Raw genomic sequence first — 17,001 nt, forward strand, 5'->3', positions numbered from 1 at the left:
CGCTTAAAAGGTTTTGACAAAAGAAATCAGTAATTGGTTAACACCATCAGGACGAAATTCACTCTTAAGGGAATCATGGGCCATATGTACGAACACATTGTCCCATTGACACAGAATGGGAAAAACCCTTTGCTACCTCTGGCCCCATATTCTTTCATGCAATCCACTACACACAATTTCTTACACAAATAATGTTTTGGTTAAAAGATTGTATCTGACATAGTCTTAGTTCCTTTAGTAATTTCAAAGATCACTCCAAAGGGGCCATAAAGTCTGCTACTTACTCTGACGCTTTAACATCTGAAACTCTTTGACAAGAGATCAGGAAAAGTTAAGTCGCTAGTTTCATTGTAAGTATCCTTAAATCCAAAAATATATTTCCTGGCCATGTACAAAACATGCTGAGAACCAGATTGACAACCCATAAAGTCTTGATATCTTGGTCTAGGCCGTCTTCTCAGTTTGAAGCTTTTAAGCACTCTACGTATCAAAACATTCTTCAATACAGTCTTGCCATTATTCATACTGTGAACTGCAGAGATTGCAGATCTATAAGTTAATGGTTCTATAACCAAGACACCCCTGTCCAGCTGCTCTGCCAGGAAGTTAACCACCTCCACTAAAGGAGCTTCATGGGATCCAAGTTCCTTTCCATGCACCTACATACCCATGTGTTCCAAAGTCCCTTGTACCTATATCGGATTCTGGGAGCCCAAGGTACCTCAAGGAGCTCTTCAGCTCTTCCCGAAAGACACAACATTTCTGAAGATCCCCAGATATTTTCCATGCAAAAAGGTTCAAAGTGGTTGTCAGGACCAGAGGATGTACCTCTCCTGCATCTTTCAGCAGACACTCCATAGCTGGATGAAAAAAATTGAATGTCACAAGCAAGTTCCAAGGTCATTGGGAACCATGCCTGAGAAACCTAAAACTGAGTTACTAGAACAAGGGAGCATCTCTCCTGCCTAACTTTCTGAAGGACCCTCTGAATCATGACGAAGGGAGGAAACACGTAAACATTTGTCCCTTTCCAGCTCTGAAGAAAAGCATTCACATCTAGAGCTTTTGGATCTGGAACCCAACTATAATACCTCTTCAGTTGATATGGCAGTCTCCTCGCAAAGAGGTCTATCTCTAATAGGCCCCAAAACTGGATTTGTTTCCAGAAACACTCTGTTGAATTTCCAATGGCTGTAATCCTTTAAAAAACCCTTAGATTCCAGTACGCAGAAACATTTGCCTTCCCAGGCAAATACTCCACCTGTAAGCTGACTTTGTGTTCTAATCAGAGCATCCAAAGTTTCTTGCCTAAAGCTTCAAGACCCAAGGATTTCTCAGCCCCCCCGCCAAGCAATTTATATAAGCTACAGCAGAAACATTGTTGATTTTTAATAAAACTGCTCTGCCTTTTAAACAGTGTTTGAAACTCATGATCGTAAAGACCTGCTGTCAGTTCTAAATAGTTTGTGATGTAAGTTCTGTTTTTGACCATAATTCACCAGTCTCCTGTACACCCAAGCGTGCACCCCTACCACTTTAACATGCATCCAAATCTAGAATAAAATCTGGTGAAGAACTAAAGATTGCCCAGCCATTCCATATGAAACCCAAACTTACCAGAAGTAACATAACCATGCCAGTCTCTCAAAAGCTGAATTTGACACTGCGAGAGGGTATTGTTAAAGTAAATGATCATGCAGACGCCTCTTATTCTAAGGTAGGGGATGCTACTGCCCTCTACTTTGGTGAAACGCCATTTTACTGAAGTACAGTCCAAAGGGTAGTGAATAAAACTGGTACAGACCACTCCGCCAGGTGAACGGACGGTAAGGTTGGAAATACTTGGCCACGGGAATTGTAAAATGGGCAGCCTTCAGATCCAGCTTCACCAACCGGTTGTTATTTTGGTACATTTCTCTTAACAGATGTATCCCTTCCATCTTGAAGTGTCTATAAACTACTAGTAAACGAGTACTTACAAAGACTCTTCACTCCTACACTAGCCCCTTTCATCAGCATAGATTTTACTTCCTTGTCTACTACTTTCTGTTGATCTACCTTCAATGCTAACTCTCTTGGATGGACATTTTTGACTGTGTTTCCATGAAATCTATTTTGAAACATTTGATGGTTTCTAAAAGCCAAAGATCCTGAGTAATGGTTTCCTAAACATGGGTAAAATATTTGAGACAGCCCCCACTTTTTCCTGGGGAAAAAAAGGAGAAATGGTTTTACTCAACTTTGTAACTTGAGGGATCTTACTCTCCAGGTTTATTTCCTCTTGCACGCTAATAACACCCTCTTTGGGGGTAGAAGGTTGCAGCTGCACCAGATTGCTATCCTCTGCCTCGGTCTATAGGTATTGTACTAGGCCTTTGAAAACCACGACCACCCGAAAGTCCCCTTCTGCCGGCCCAGCCAAAAACACCTGGGATGAAGACCTTGTGCATGTTGTTCTGTGCTTTGTCCAGGGCAATAAAAGTTGCAACATATTTGCACAAACTTTTCACTATATCTTCACCGAAGAGAAGACCTTTCAGATTCTCTGAGGCTTTCTTTTCTGTGAGATGCCCCAGCCTGGGATTTATTTTCATGAGGACTGCCTTGTGTGTCTCGGTATTCAACGTGACGTTTGTGTTACCAAGGAAAACAATTGTTCGTGGACTCCAGCCTCTCAAGCAATCCAAATCTATTGGAAGTTTCTTAAGGTAAGCCTTCTCGGGCATGTAAATAATTCTAGCAAGTGGGCCGACAATGTCCAATAGACGATCCTGGCAAACTTTGAGGGACTTCCTGAGTCTCTTCCAGGTGTCTCTTCTTACCTTGAAGAGAAAGGTAATAAGTTCTAGGTCCAGGTTTGGAGTAAGGCATACTTTGTCATGGGTGACTGGTCTTGAACATTCAAGCCTTGAGGGCATTTATAACTTATTTCTCAAGAGGATTCCTGATCCATCTTTTAATGAAATAGCCCACGTCTGGGATGCTTAATATTATGAGGCAAAAACATCTCCTCTCTTAGGAGATTCTTAATTATGTTTTTTGAGGCAGGAGACACAATCTCAGAAAGAAGGTCACCCCCAATGGAATCTCCTTGATTGAGATCCAGTACGGACTCGACATGCCCTCATCAACATTATCTTCCATAAACTGTCTCGAGCTTCCAAAACCTGTGAGACTCTAGGGCCACTCAAATCTATTGTGTCACATCAGACACCTGCCTCCTTTATGCTGCATCGTGCACCAGTCCCTTATGAGGTGCTCAGACCTCCCATCCTCTTTGAGGTGCTTAGACCTCACATCATTTTGGAAAGTTTGGACCCTTCTTCAATATGTTTGGTCTTTCTTCTTTTTCTTACCTGCTTTATTCTCCATAACGGGGTCAGACTCCAGAACAGACCCCTTTTCTTTATCTGAGCCCCCTGCTATCTCTTTTCCTACTCCATGACCTGGTCAATTTTCATCTACACAGCTACGCATTTCAAATTATATTAATTTTTAATAAGTTCCTCATTCATGTTCTCTTCTGAGATCACCAGGGACTGTGTGCTTTACATTTGGCACTTTGTACTTAAAGAGGCCTGTGATAAAGGTCTGAATAAGAAAAGAACAGAGCTTGCCTCGGATAATAATTAGTACAGCCAATTAAAGCTGAAAGCAGGGCTCTAGTATTACTAAGTTGTCCACATAAGCTGTCAGCGATCAGCTGTTGCCAGAGATACGGTAACTGTTAACTCTCATCCTGAGATATTACAGTATCTCTAAGCCACACCATAGAGGTATGTAAAAACAAGGGGCTTCAGCCCAAACCAATATGGCACCGAGTTATTGAGTTGGAATCATGATAATAGAGTTGACCAACGCTTTCCTCTAATGGGTGCTGTGGGGAAAAAATGCCTGCATCTGCTGCACACAAGCAATGGTCTTGCTGCAATGCAGAGCGCGGTGAAGAGGAGTCAGATTTCTCACACAGCTCTAGGAAGGAACCTGCCGGAAGCCCAAATGGGTGCAGCTGACCCGCAAACCAGCCCAAGGTCAGGCCGTTAGAAGCAAACCTCTCAGAGTTGGAAGCACGAAGCCAATACGGCCAGCACACTAAGCAGTGCAAAAGACACCACTTAGAAGTTATGGCAATAATGAGTAACTTAAGGCAAATACTAATAATATAATATTGCTATTAAAGGGGAAAAACGTTTCCATAAATTAGAATACAACAAAATAAACAGGAGTGAAAACTTAACAATAGAAAAGGGTAACTAATAAGCAAGACTTTAAAGAAAACCTGTTGCATCAGAATTAGATAAACTAAACACAATATAAAGAGTAAAGAAAGCAACTGCTACCTATTTGTAGGAGCAGCATTTAAAAGAGGAAGAAAACACTGTGCATGGACTATTTATATGTTAGCAATATTCTATTCTAGATTGCCCATGGTTTTATGATGTAATGTTTTTTCATCATAATTGCCATGTACATACATGGAAGTTTTTTGGATTATAGTTTTTGAGACATGACTACATTATTTAACACAGCCTCTAAATCAGCATTTTATATGTTGATGGGTTGATACATTGATAAAGCCAGCAGGCCGGCATTTTCTTATTTTGGGGCTCTGATCATTTGACAAACTAGTTGGCCTGCCTTACTTAATGTGACTCTCTTTAAAATGATAGTTGGCCGTGGGCGGTGGTGGATTGGGTGCAGCCAGGACATCTTATTAGACATCTTACATTATGTTTAAAAAAAAAACATAGAAATTAATTGAAGAAAAACTGAGGTAAAAGTGATGTTATAGTTAGGAATTGTAATACCTTACTTTATGTTTAAAAAAATAAAAACTTTCGAAATTCACAGAGAAAACGAAGGTTAAAGGGATATTACAGTTAGTTTCAGATAGTATAACTGACAATGTCACCTAACAAAACCACTGAAATATCCCAGTTATAGTTATCTCAAGTAACTATAACTTGTGCCCTAAGGTAACTAACTCACTCCATTTCTATGCACTGCTTGTGACTGCACAAATTACATCACTCGTGAAATGTTATCTGCATGGATAAGGAAGTGAGGGCTGTTCTTCACCTATCCTTCATAACTTTATTGGGGCCCAGATGATGGGATCCCCGGGGGAGAAAATGGTTTGGGGAGGGGGGGGGGGGGGCTGCGTGCCCTCTTTAAATACACTTAGCCCTTGGAAACATGGTCCCTGGTGCCCTACATGGGCTGGGGAGGCGGTGCTACTGATGCTCCCCTCCCCACATATAGTTTAAATAATTGTGGCTGCCATTTTCTTTGGGCCGTGATCATGTGTGGCAAAATATATATATATTTTTTAATTGGGCCCCAGGGGATTCCTCTGGGTCATCTGCCAATCTCCCGCAAACCCCCCCCCCCCCCCCCAACCAAAGTGGCATACAGGGGCAAGGTATCCATACCTTGCCCATATATATATATATATATATATATATATATATATATTTCAAGTACAGGACGGAGGACTGAGGCCCCAAGTCCTGTAATAGCAGCCAGCAAAATTTTTCTCAGCGGGACTCCCATGGGAGCGAATTGGCACAAGGCGAAAAAAAAATCTCCCTAGGACAATCAGAACGCTCTATATTTAAATTGGCGCTTCTGCGAGCCTCTCTTGGACCCAGTGGTCTTTTTATACAAAGATTTTTAAACCTTTTTTTAAAAAAACAATTACTGAACTAAATTACACCAAATCACAAGAAACGCACTTTGCAGACCAATCTAGCTTCCTGACAAATTTAGTATAATTCCGTTCATCAGTTTTTGCTGTAGACCTGCTCCTTAAGAAGTCTATGGAAAATGCATGGGTAAATTTGCTTTTTTTGATGTACTCCCTCCCCCATTTTTTTTTTTGCCCATGCTTGACCGATCATTATGGAACTTTCCAGGAAGGCGCTAAAGTGATTTATTTATTTATTTTTTACAAAAAATTGTGAAGATTCGTCAATCGATGCCAAAGTTATTGGCAAACCAAAAAACACATTTCCTATGGAAAAGCAGTCCTAACTAGTAACTACCCACCACAGGGAGATATAATATGTAGTGTTCCCTGAACGCACCTTATGCGTATAATTTATATACTAGGGGAAGGAAATACCATTCAAGGCCCATGTGTATGTATATATGTATACATAACATAGGCTTTGAAAGGTATTTCCTTCCCACAGTATATACATTATATGAATAAGGCTCTTTCACAGAACACATATTGTAGTGTTTTCTTTAGAAACATTTATTTGTATTTAGACAACAATGATAACTGAAGTTGATTGAAATTTGTAATTCGTTGCTCATTGTGTCATCTGGGAATCTTTGTTTAAATATCAAACCTACTGATTTATGCTTGGGAATTTGATTTATGGCTGACAACCACTCATCCATTCTCATAAACGTTAGTTGAAGGATGTTAGAGTTGTAGTTTAGGTCCGTTTTAAATGATTTCTCATTGTGCATATTGCCTGCGTAAATTTGTAACTCCACACCTAAACGTTGTTCGCCTGTTGGCTGTTAGTGTGATCTTTCATACAAAACTGAAAATATTACAGGTGCCGTCCATCCTGTAAGGGACTGACGTCCAGCACAGTGTGTTGTCAGAGATGGCAAAATCTTCATAAACCGTAGAGGTTTCAATATATTCAATTACAGTGTGTTGAAACGCAGTCACAGTTGTGTTCCCACCAGCATAGGAATCCTTTAGAATGGTGTTGCGATCCCTCTTGAGAAACACATGATCAGATTTTCTTCCCGAACACCTTGAAATCAGAAACTGTTGCCTGGTACAGTAACTGTGCATTTAAAATGTTCTCTTTTTCAGTAATGTGCTGATTGAGGAAAACCCTGCCTTACCTCTTGAAGAGATGATTAATCCAGTCGCAGTTGTTCCAGTAACAAAGGTGAACCCCTCCGGTGTCCTTTCTGAATCATTCCCACTTCTGTAAATCACTTGAAGTTCATTTCTATTTATTGTCAATTAGTTAAAATATGGCCAACACCTCTGGCACACTTGTGAAAGTCAGAACGGTTGGATTGTCATGCTTTGGGTTACAAGTTGGTGTTTAATTGAGGCAGAAGAAGCCCTGTGCAAAGACTCCTTGTGTGCAAAATTCCAAGGGATGTCTTCATTCACAGTTGTTCCTAATAGAAAGAAGCATTACAGATGCCATTCTTTCAAGATCTCTGAAGCAGTGTTTGAGCCTCATGTGTATAAACCTTGTTGTCACCACATAGATTGAGCTGTCATAAGATTATGCATTCTTCTCTTTTGATAATTTAGATGAGGTGTTGAGAAGAAGGCACACATTATTCACATTGCATAATCAAAAGCATTGAATCACAAGATAGTAGGAAAACAGTGCTTGGTTATTTGAATTTGGTTGGTGAAAATCATTGCTTTAAGTTAGTTGCCTAAAACTAGACATCTGATAATAGTTGATGTTGTTTGTTCTACATAGAGCTCCACTAATGAACTGGATAGTCTACTGGCTTCACTGACGGAGAACCTCATAGATTTCACAGATGCTTCTCCTCAGGTACGTATTACAGGTTCAGGTGTCTTGTATGTATATGTATGCAAGGGGTCGGATTCACTAGACCTTATAAAGATAAAACTTACACCCTTCACAAAAATGCTTGAGTTGCTTTATGCATAAATGTTTAAAAAGTTGATCATAAGACATAACCCAGAAACTCTGTTTGTTACTATTTGGCTTTATTATCCATCCCATTACTTTGGTGTGTTGGTTTTCAGAAGCCATTCAGAGTGTATTCTGCTTTAAACTGGCCATTTGTGTTGTGCTATGTTTTATTTCGGCAGTATTAGCAATAATACAGCCTCAACAGCAAAGTATGAGGTAGAATGGTTATGAAATAGATATAGGAGGGTTACCTTTTTTGGTCATCCCCCTATTTTTGAAGAGATCAGTCAGGAGATCCTAACATGCCTTTAGACATGTATAGGATCCTAATTTGGGTAAATTAGTGGGATCCTGGCATATCTTTAGATATTATAGAAGCATCCTCATCCACAAGTATCACCTGCGGCATGCTTCATCATTGGATCCTCACCCTCTTTACCTAGTGTGAGAGGGTGGCACAACGCAGTGTGTAAGCAGAGCTCTTATCTTAAAATGAGGGATATTGGGTGTAGATTAAAATTGCCTTCCGGATCCTATCTCCGTTTTGCTTTGAGCTCCTTCGGCAAGGTTAAAAACAATAGGATGTTTTTGGGTATAATGTACCATCAGCATCAGTGAGTCTACATGTTTCAGACTTCTACATCATGCCACTTGGGGTCAGGCTTTCTTCAGGACCAGAGTCTGTGTTCAATCCCTACAAACTAACGTTGGCACTACCAACACCTTAGTGGTACTCTTAAATATACATATATAAGCATGCAGGCAAAATACAGACCCTCATGGACCTTTTCCTCTATATGGTCTCTGTATTGAGAAGAGAAACCTATAATTATGCATCTTTATGGGGTCTTTTATTGCCCTGTTTGCCAGTGTCATCTCATGCTTCGGCACAGAATGCTTTGTGTATGCATCAAAGCATGCACACTTGAGATCACCCCCTTAAATCATGCTTATCCGTCATTTACCCTCCTTGTTGGACAACACTTTAAAAACTTTTTAAAACACACATTAAGGCAAATCAATAGGACAGACCGTGTACACAAACCCACACAAGTGCCCCGTGAAGGCCTATCCTGTGACCTGCACGTTGCGTATATGTTAGGCTTCATAAGACAGTTGGGGAGGGGGATCCCTGTAGTCACACATTGAGGGTTAAAGGAATTCAAGAATTGAGAACTTCCTTAGACAAACCAACATTCATCTACCCCAAGTCGGGCTCAAAAAGAATGCCCCGAGACTTGCTTCATCAAGGGACATCGTCCTGCTCCCCACACGCCTCGGATGTTAGCAGTTCACGTCTGCAACTATCCTTAAATTGGAGACGGAAGTGAGTGTAGCACGGCATGTGACCTTCATTCTCAGTGTCTAAGGGAGTGATCACGCTTGAGGACTGGTGGGAACTGTTGTCTCGCCTCCTGATTCATCCCGTGGCATTGAGGGGGATTCTAATCCCTCCTCCTGGTTCCTGCTACAGGCCTAGCGTCTAATAAATCAAAACGTGGGTGGAGAAAGGCGGTTAAAAGAACACTGTCTTTACCATTTGTTATTTATGCTCATTTTAATCCCAACCTCAGTTGTTGATCTCTCCTTGGCTGCTGATCCTGCATGCTGGGAAATGTAGTTCCTTAGAAGTAAAGTGTGACTCTTGGCATCAAACCTCTTTTAATTCATTCTTTCTAGATTATATCACATTGGGTGTAGTTGATTCGCATAGCGTGGGGGAAGGGTATTCTGAGGTATTCTTGATCTGTCATGATAGCAACCGTTGAGTTACCAAAATGCATTTTTACATCCTACCTTTTGTCTGTTTTGTTTTTGTAGCTTTGTATGGCATCAGGGATCTTAGCCAAAAAATATTTGTACATGAGGCGTATGTTGGGACCATTATGGCAATGCCATAAAGTGGGTTTAAAAACATATCATTAGCCTAACTCTGCTTTACAGATTGGTCTGTTCTCAGGTAGAGCCTCTTTTTTTACACAGCTTGATAATTGCAGAGTAAAACAGCCCAATACTAACACAAATAAGTTAGATAGCTATACGAATGACTGCAAAGCATCTTTGAGTTGAGTGCTACACAAATGTTTATGTAGGGAGTCATGGTTTGAGCTTGGACTGTAACCCAAGTAAGTATTTAGTATTTATTATGTCTACCAGGCATTGCAATGTTTTTGTGGTTAATTTACCCCTTATTGCCAACTTCAGACAATAGGTCTTGCCTTACAGAAAAAACCCACAGTGTAGACTGCATTATAGAATTAATCATGCATTTAGGTCTCATTTTCGTTTGATTGAGAAATGTCTCCAGAATTAAGTCTGATTGGCAAGCAACATTTTGTCATGAACACTTAATATATATATATATTTTTTTATATTGTTAGGTGCCATCGTATTCGTCCATTACGCCCAGGTGGTTAGTACCGGTATGTTTAACTTTTTGTCTATTCATTATTTGTATAATGAGCCGTCTCTAGCCTTCTCTTTTTTAGCTGGACCGTTTAACTGACTTGTTGGTGTAAATGTGCAGGAATATATCAACATTATCCGAAGCCATCTGCACTTCGTCGTAACATTTGAGCACTGAATTTGTTGCCCACATATTTCACAGTAACTAAGCTAACTTTCTTCTAGACACTTTGACCTTGCAATGGACCAAATTATTGTACAATTTGCATACATTTTGTAATTGGATCAGAGTGCATCAGAGAGAATGTTCAGCAGCTTGTCCTAAGGACAGGAGAACACGTCGACTGTATTGATGTTTGAAGGGTTTTGAAATGAAGCAGTTTCTGAATTTTAGTCTGCACACAAAGAAATACCCCATCTGGAGTTAAAGGTAGAAGGCAAAGCTTGGATCACCAGAAAGAATGATAATTAATGTAAATTTAAGACTTGCTTCAAATTAGACTCGTAGGACGTCATGGAACACCATGCTGCTTTGGTACGTGAGGTTGATGCTGGCCACCAGGCAAGCAGCCTCACAAAAGTCCACATTGAGTGATGCCATTCTTAAATTGGGAGATCACTTATGAAGGCATTCCTGTAGTCAATTCTGATAAAGTTCAGGGCTTGAAGTAATAGTTTTATGTCTTGCTTATGGAGGAATGCACTTTTTAAACTACCTCAACTGATATTGGGCTCCTTTCATGGTGTTTTTAACATTACATCAAAATGGAGCCTATCGAGGATGAAGCATTAGTATTTCGCCTTTTAAAAAAAAGTAAGTGATATTCCTATTGGAGTGAGAGATGTAAGCCAGCTTTGAGTATGGTAATTGTTATTTTCTGGTGCTAATGTCAATAAAATCTCAAGGGTTGTGTGGTGACATCCAGGATTTTATCTACGCTAGACAATTTACAAGAAACAACACATTTCAAAATACTTTATTTTAAGGTAAAGGGGAGTGTCAGCATATTGACGGCATTCAATACCAAGCTCATGTGGGTCCTTGACCAGAAGTTTCATATATAGGTTGCGCAGCAAAGGAGTTGGGGTGGACTATTGTGGTATCTCCTGCAGTATGGGGATGAAAAGAAAACAGTGACTGTTTATATGTATTTCTGTTTTTCCGATAGAAAGGTAGGATGTGAGCCATTTGTATCTGGAGTTCTCATTTGTTGGATATGGAGGAGAGTATTTCCGTCAACTGTGTTTTCAGGCAGCGGAGAGTTCTAGTAGGACTAGTATAAATTAATATCCACATTACCAGTGTTAGTACTATGAGCTTAAGTCAATCCTGACCAGAGGGGTCCTATTAAGTTATTTTCTAACTGCCCTATTACATAACGTTGTCCAGCTGTTTGGCTAGAAATGGAAGATTGGAGATGTCTGGTATTCAGGTCTGAACAGTCATTACCAGTATTTCTTCCAAGAGCATCTTTACACACAGTTCTTTAGGGAGGCAGTGGGGATCATCTGGTACAATGCTCTGTTCGATGGAATCGTTTATCAAGTTTCTACTTTTTGTACTGCTTGTTGAGACCTCAAAGAGCTCTTCATCTGGGCATCCAGGCAGACACCCAGTATTAGAGTGCATAGTTGAAGAAGAGTGTTTTTGCAGTGCCATCTAAAATGTAAATCTTTCATGTTGTGTGGGAGTGTGCTGTAAACTTTTCACAGCATGAAACATCACTCTGCATATGATGTAAAGTGCAAGAAAGGGTTTGTGGGTTAGTTTTAGTTGCTGCATACACAAACTAGTGTTCTTTAAGGTCACCTGTATTGTATTTTAGAAGAGCCCAAGTCTTTGTTGGTAATAAGAATAGTGTTGCTCCCCAGATTGCTATGGTCAAAGTCCAGCATCTGGAGACACTTTTAAACCACCAGTAAATCACTGTATGGAGTCCTCACAATTGCAATGAAGCTCAACCTCTGAAAGCACATTTAGATCACCTATAAAACACAGTAAAGGGGAGGGGGCGGAGTTCGCACGGCCAAGATGACAGCTGCCTAATATCTGAGCTCCAGGCCGGCCCACGGATAATCATGTTTTTTAACTGATAAAGGGGGGGCCCCCAATTGTACAAAAGTGAGGCATGGGCCTGCCCGAGCAGGGTCCTGCAGGCGGAGAAATCCGGACTACGCTGGCGGGCTTAATCGAGCTGACTGATCTGGCCTGAGAGATGAGGCGCCGGCCGTCAGAGCTGATGGAGTGCGGGGGGCACATGTTGCGATTGCGCAAGATTGGAGGCCCTGCTGAAAGCGGATTGCCCGGGAGGAGTGCTGTGGTGTGCTGAGCCCGCCTACGCGATCAGCAGGTGAAGGCTAGCGCTGTAAAAAGGAAACCCGGCCTAGAGGAGAGTGGGAGGCGGGCAGGGGCCTGGTCCTGCCTGCTGCTCCGAGTGGCAGAGCTGGGGAATTCCAGCCGAGGATCGATTTCCCCACTCCCCATTGCCCTCCCTCCCAACCCACCCCTGTCTGAGAGAGGATCAGTGGGACCGAAGGAATAGCCTACAGTGGAGAGGTGAGAGGTGCTGATAGGTAGACCGGGCCCCTCCCTGGGCTATTGTGGGAATTCTGGCCTGGTGGGGACTTGCCTGGGTCACCTGCAGGAGATAGCTCTGACTCGTGGATTGTACCCCCTCGCCCCACCCCCACTGGTATGGAATGAGTTCCATTGTAGGGGTGTCTGGGCTGGATTCCAGCGCTACATGAGGCCTCCTATCCCCCTCTGCTCTGGTAGACGAAGACAATGATCAGTGACAGGGGATGGACCTTGTTGGAAGACCTAATGACCCACGCCGCTTAAGAGGGAGTGGCATATCAGGGGAACCCCCTCAAACTTTAGTCCCATTTGTGGAACATTGGACCATCATTGACCCCTGAGTGGTTGACCTGCGAGCTGCTCTTGGAGCGGTCATAAAGCTGGAACACCTAGGGAGAGATAATGGGGCCCTATAGGATGATACATTGCGGCAGCATTTGTTCAAAGACTAGTGTGACCACAGGATGGGCTCTCCTCCACTGGGCCTAATTAGAGAGCTCTCTTATTGCGCAGGAGGCCTACAGGACTGGCAGCTGATGGAGCTCTGCGTTGGCGGGGGGGGGAGAATCACTCCACTCACTTGGACCCTAGATGTGGTGATGATAGCTACGAGTTCCATCTATTTACTGATATATGCTGACTGATGAAACCCAGACTTAAATCGCATGGGTTACCGTTGACGGAGCTTGCACCTGATTACCAGCTGATAAACACTGAAGCTGATACCCTGAACAGGATTCTAGGAGCGATTGAGGATACTAACTTGACTCTGAGCCAATGGACCATCACAAACTGGCTAGTAGGGTGAAAGTTACTGTAACGACCCTAGAGGAACTGCAACTTGCACACCAGGCCCTTAGGTCCCAAGTTACCCACCTCTCCGAACCAATCCAGAGACTCAAGCGCCACGCTGAGGATGCAGAGGGTCACAGTCAGCACAATAATGTAAGTATTGTTGGGATGCCGGAGGGAGTGGAGGGACCCGATGCGGTGACCTATCTGGAGTCTTGGTTACGCTTGCTTATGGGCGAGAGGCCCCTCACACCGTTCTTTGCATTGGAAAGAGCACATCAACTCCCGGCTCGTAGACCGGTTCCGGGCAGGCCGTCCCAACCAATAGTAGCAAAAAAAAAAAAAGCTCCTAAGTTACTCCCTCTATGGGTAGTTCTCCTCCCTTTACTGTCCTCTCCCATTTCGTCAATATCTCCTCCCAGGCTGGGGCAATGAATGTCTGGCGAATTCCACGTTCTTCCTCTCTTCTTAATACCTGCAATTCAGCTCTGGACCATTTCTCCACCTCACCCCTCCATTCCGTGAGCGTGGGGGGCCCAGAGAATTTCCATCCCTTTGCTAACAATTTCCTATATAGGACCAAAGCTAGATTTATGAATCGACTCCTCACTTTCCCACGTGGCAGTCCTGTTCTAATACCCAGGAGAGACACAGAAGGTTGATAAGGACAATTCCCTTTCAATTACTCTTGTTAGATCTGCCAACTCACCGCCCCAGCCTCATTGTATTTCGGGGCAGCGCCATACCATGTGGTCAAAATCTGCATCTACATTGCTGCACCTAGGACATGTCTTGGCTTTTCCCCCATACATTAAGAATAAGCGGTGTGGTGTGAGGCACGTCCTATGAGTGTAATTGTATTGGGTAAATCTCAGCCTCGTGTTTCTAGAGACCTCATTGGGGTGCGCTAGTATTTAGCAATGCGAAGGGAATCATCTCCTAGTGTCAAGAGGAGGTGTAGTATTTGATGTGTGGCAGGTTCCGCATTCACCGTCTCCCAGTGTTCATGCAAGTTGTGTTAATTTCTGATATAGAAGAAATTGCCCAGGAGGGACCCCCTCTTGCATAGCTAGGTCAGCAAATGGTTTCAGTATCCCATCCTGGAAGAGGTCACCCACCGCTTCCACCCCTGCTCTTTTCTAGATCCCGAGACCTGTGCCTGTCAAGCCCTCTTCTCCTGAGTCTATTAATAATACGGTCAGAGGTAAAGCCGGAGAATAAGAAGGCCCCACCCCCACTTGTTTAATGTACCTCTACCAGTTTGAAATGGCGATTTTCATCATCCTATGGTCTACCTTTTTGGCTACCTTCCTTTTCATCATTCGCGCTATGACCCAGTCCGTGCCCGCATCGCCGGTGGTACTCCATCTTTCCAGACATCCCTTCCCAGCAAGCCAGCTGGCAACCCATTGTAATTGGCAGGATAGATAATAGGTCTCGAAGTCAGGGACCCCCAGGCCTCCCGATAGCGCAGGTCTACAGAGGGTCACGAGCGCAGTATGTATGCGGCCATCGTCCCAGATAAGTTCCCTGAGTAATGTATTCAGTTCGCAGAACCAGGCCGGCGGGATCAGTAATGGTAGATTGGCAAAATAATAAAGAAGGTGGGGCAGCATAATCATTTTAGACAAGGAAATTCTGGCCATTATGGTTAATTTTAGTGAGCACCAGAACCCAACCGAAGCCCTCAAGGAGCGGAGCGCCCTCCCAATATCCCCGTCCCGCAAGTCTCTGATCTTGTGGAATATTTGTATGCCCAAGTATTTAAAGGTGCGTGGGGACCAAACCAAATCCTCCGGGCAAGATGAAGGTCGCCCCAGGTTTTGTGTTAGGGGGAAGACACATGTCTTGCCTCTGTTAAGGTGTAGGCCTGATAGTGTACCAAATCGGTCTAGCATTGTCAAAGTCCAAGGCAAGTCCGACTCCCCATCTTTGGCGTATATAAGGATGTCATCTGCATATAGTGAAATAATATGTTCTGATAGGCTCCAACTTATTCCCCAGCCCATCCCCCTGCATCGCATCTCAGCAGCAAGTGGTTCTATGGCCAGGGCGAACAATAATGGTGACAGCGAACATCCGTGTCTCGTGCCCCTGTGAATCGGGTAGGTGTCTGAGATCACTCTGCCCGTCCTTACCCTCGTCAGAGGTGCTGAGTATAGTAAGTCTACCCACTTTATCCAGCCCTTACCCATACCCAAGGTAGTCCCATCTAATTGAGTCAAATGCTTTCTCATAGTCTACTGCAAGCAGCATCCCCGCCTTGGGCTTCTCTTCTTCTGCAGGAGAGCGAATAAACGCCTCTGATTCAGGGAGGTACTGTGGTTTGGTACAAAGCCATTTTGATCTGCATGTACTAACCTGGTAATATGACATAATAATCTATTGGCCAGGGCTTTACTAAGGATTTTAAAGTCGTTATTTAGCATTGATAGCGGGCGAAAGTCAGTCACTGAGACCTCCTTTGACTTTGACTTGGGTAGGGGGACCACCAGAGCTTCTCTTAATGAGTCTGGCAAAGCTCCTCATTGCAGCGCCTCCATATACATTTCCACTAGTTGGGGGGTCAACAGTGTGGAGTATTTTTTTGTAAAAATCAATTGGCAGCCCGTCTGTGCCTGGGGCTTACCTGGGGCCAACTGCTTAATAGCTTCTTGTACCTGATCCTCCGTCAGCGGACCCCCTAAGCTGTCTTGTTCCTCAGGTGGTAGTGTGGTCCGAGGAAGTGGGCCTAAAAAATCGTCTAAGTCATCTGCCCTAAGGTCCCCCGGGTCTCTATAGAGATGAGTAGTAATCTTTAAAGGCGTTGTTTATGGGTCCCGGTCTACATAGACGTTCTCCCCACCTGTCATGCACACTCGTGATGGGGGCATTCTCCCCCTCTGCTCTTACCAACCATGCCAGCATTCTGCCGGAGAGTCCCTCCTCCGCTTGGAGTCAGGCCAAGTATTTCTGGAGGCTGTGACATCTAAGCTGCTCCTCAACCTGAGCATAGGACTTTCGTGCCTGATCGTACTTTTCTTGCTCCACCTCCACCCCCCCCCCAACCCTCCAGTCTCCCTATTGGGCTCCCCTTCATGCATTATCGTCTCTAAGTTAATTTATTCCTGTTCTAGGGTGCGTCTCACTCCCGCTGTTTGACTTAGACAAAAGCCTCTGATTGCCGCTTTAAGTGTCTCCCATTCAAGTGACCTTGAGGAGGCAGATCCCTTGTTGATTCTAATGTGATCGTATAGATACATGCGAAGGGCCTCTATATGTTTGATCTTCTAGCGCTGAGGGGGTTAGTCTCCATGTTGGAACGGGGGGGTCTGTCCAGTGTCGTCTTCCAAGTGACCAGCAGGGGATTGTGATCTGACGGAGTGCGAGCGAGGTATTCCGAACGAATCATGCCCTGCACTAAGTCTGCTGTGCACATCACTCTGTCTATTCTAGTATGCACTTTATGCAGTCCCGAGTAGAATGAGTAGTCTGTCTGCGGGGTGCTGTTCCCGCCATACATCTAAGAGGCCCCATGCTTTCATCCACTCCCTTAAATGTCTCGCTATCCTATGTGTCGCTGCA

The 17,001-nt window shown here is 43.5% G+C and overlaps 1 protein-coding gene across 2 annotated transcripts in view; it reads left to right on the top strand.

Moving 5' to 3' along the window:
- Positions 1–17,001, top strand: part of EPB41L5 (erythrocyte membrane protein band 4.1 like 5) — an 873,454-nt gene that overhangs the window by 781,268 nt on the left and 75,185 nt on the right. For both annotated transcript variants that reach the window (XM_069224616.1, XM_069224615.1), the window contains exons 22-24: positions 6,842–6,920; positions 7,479–7,556; positions 10,043–10,084. In XM_069224616.1, coding sequence (XP_069080717.1) covers positions 6,842–6,920; positions 7,479–7,556; positions 10,043–10,084 — 199 coding nt within the window. The remainder of the gene's footprint in view (positions 1–6,841; positions 6,921–7,478; positions 7,557–10,042; positions 10,085–17,001) is intronic.

The sequence above is a fragment of the Pleurodeles waltl genome, chromosome 3_1 (genome assembly GCF_031143425.1).
Source record: "Pleurodeles waltl isolate 20211129_DDA chromosome 3_1, aPleWal1.hap1.20221129, whole genome shotgun sequence".
NCBI classification, from domain to species: Eukaryota; Metazoa; Chordata; class Amphibia; order Caudata; family Salamandridae; genus Pleurodeles; species Pleurodeles waltl.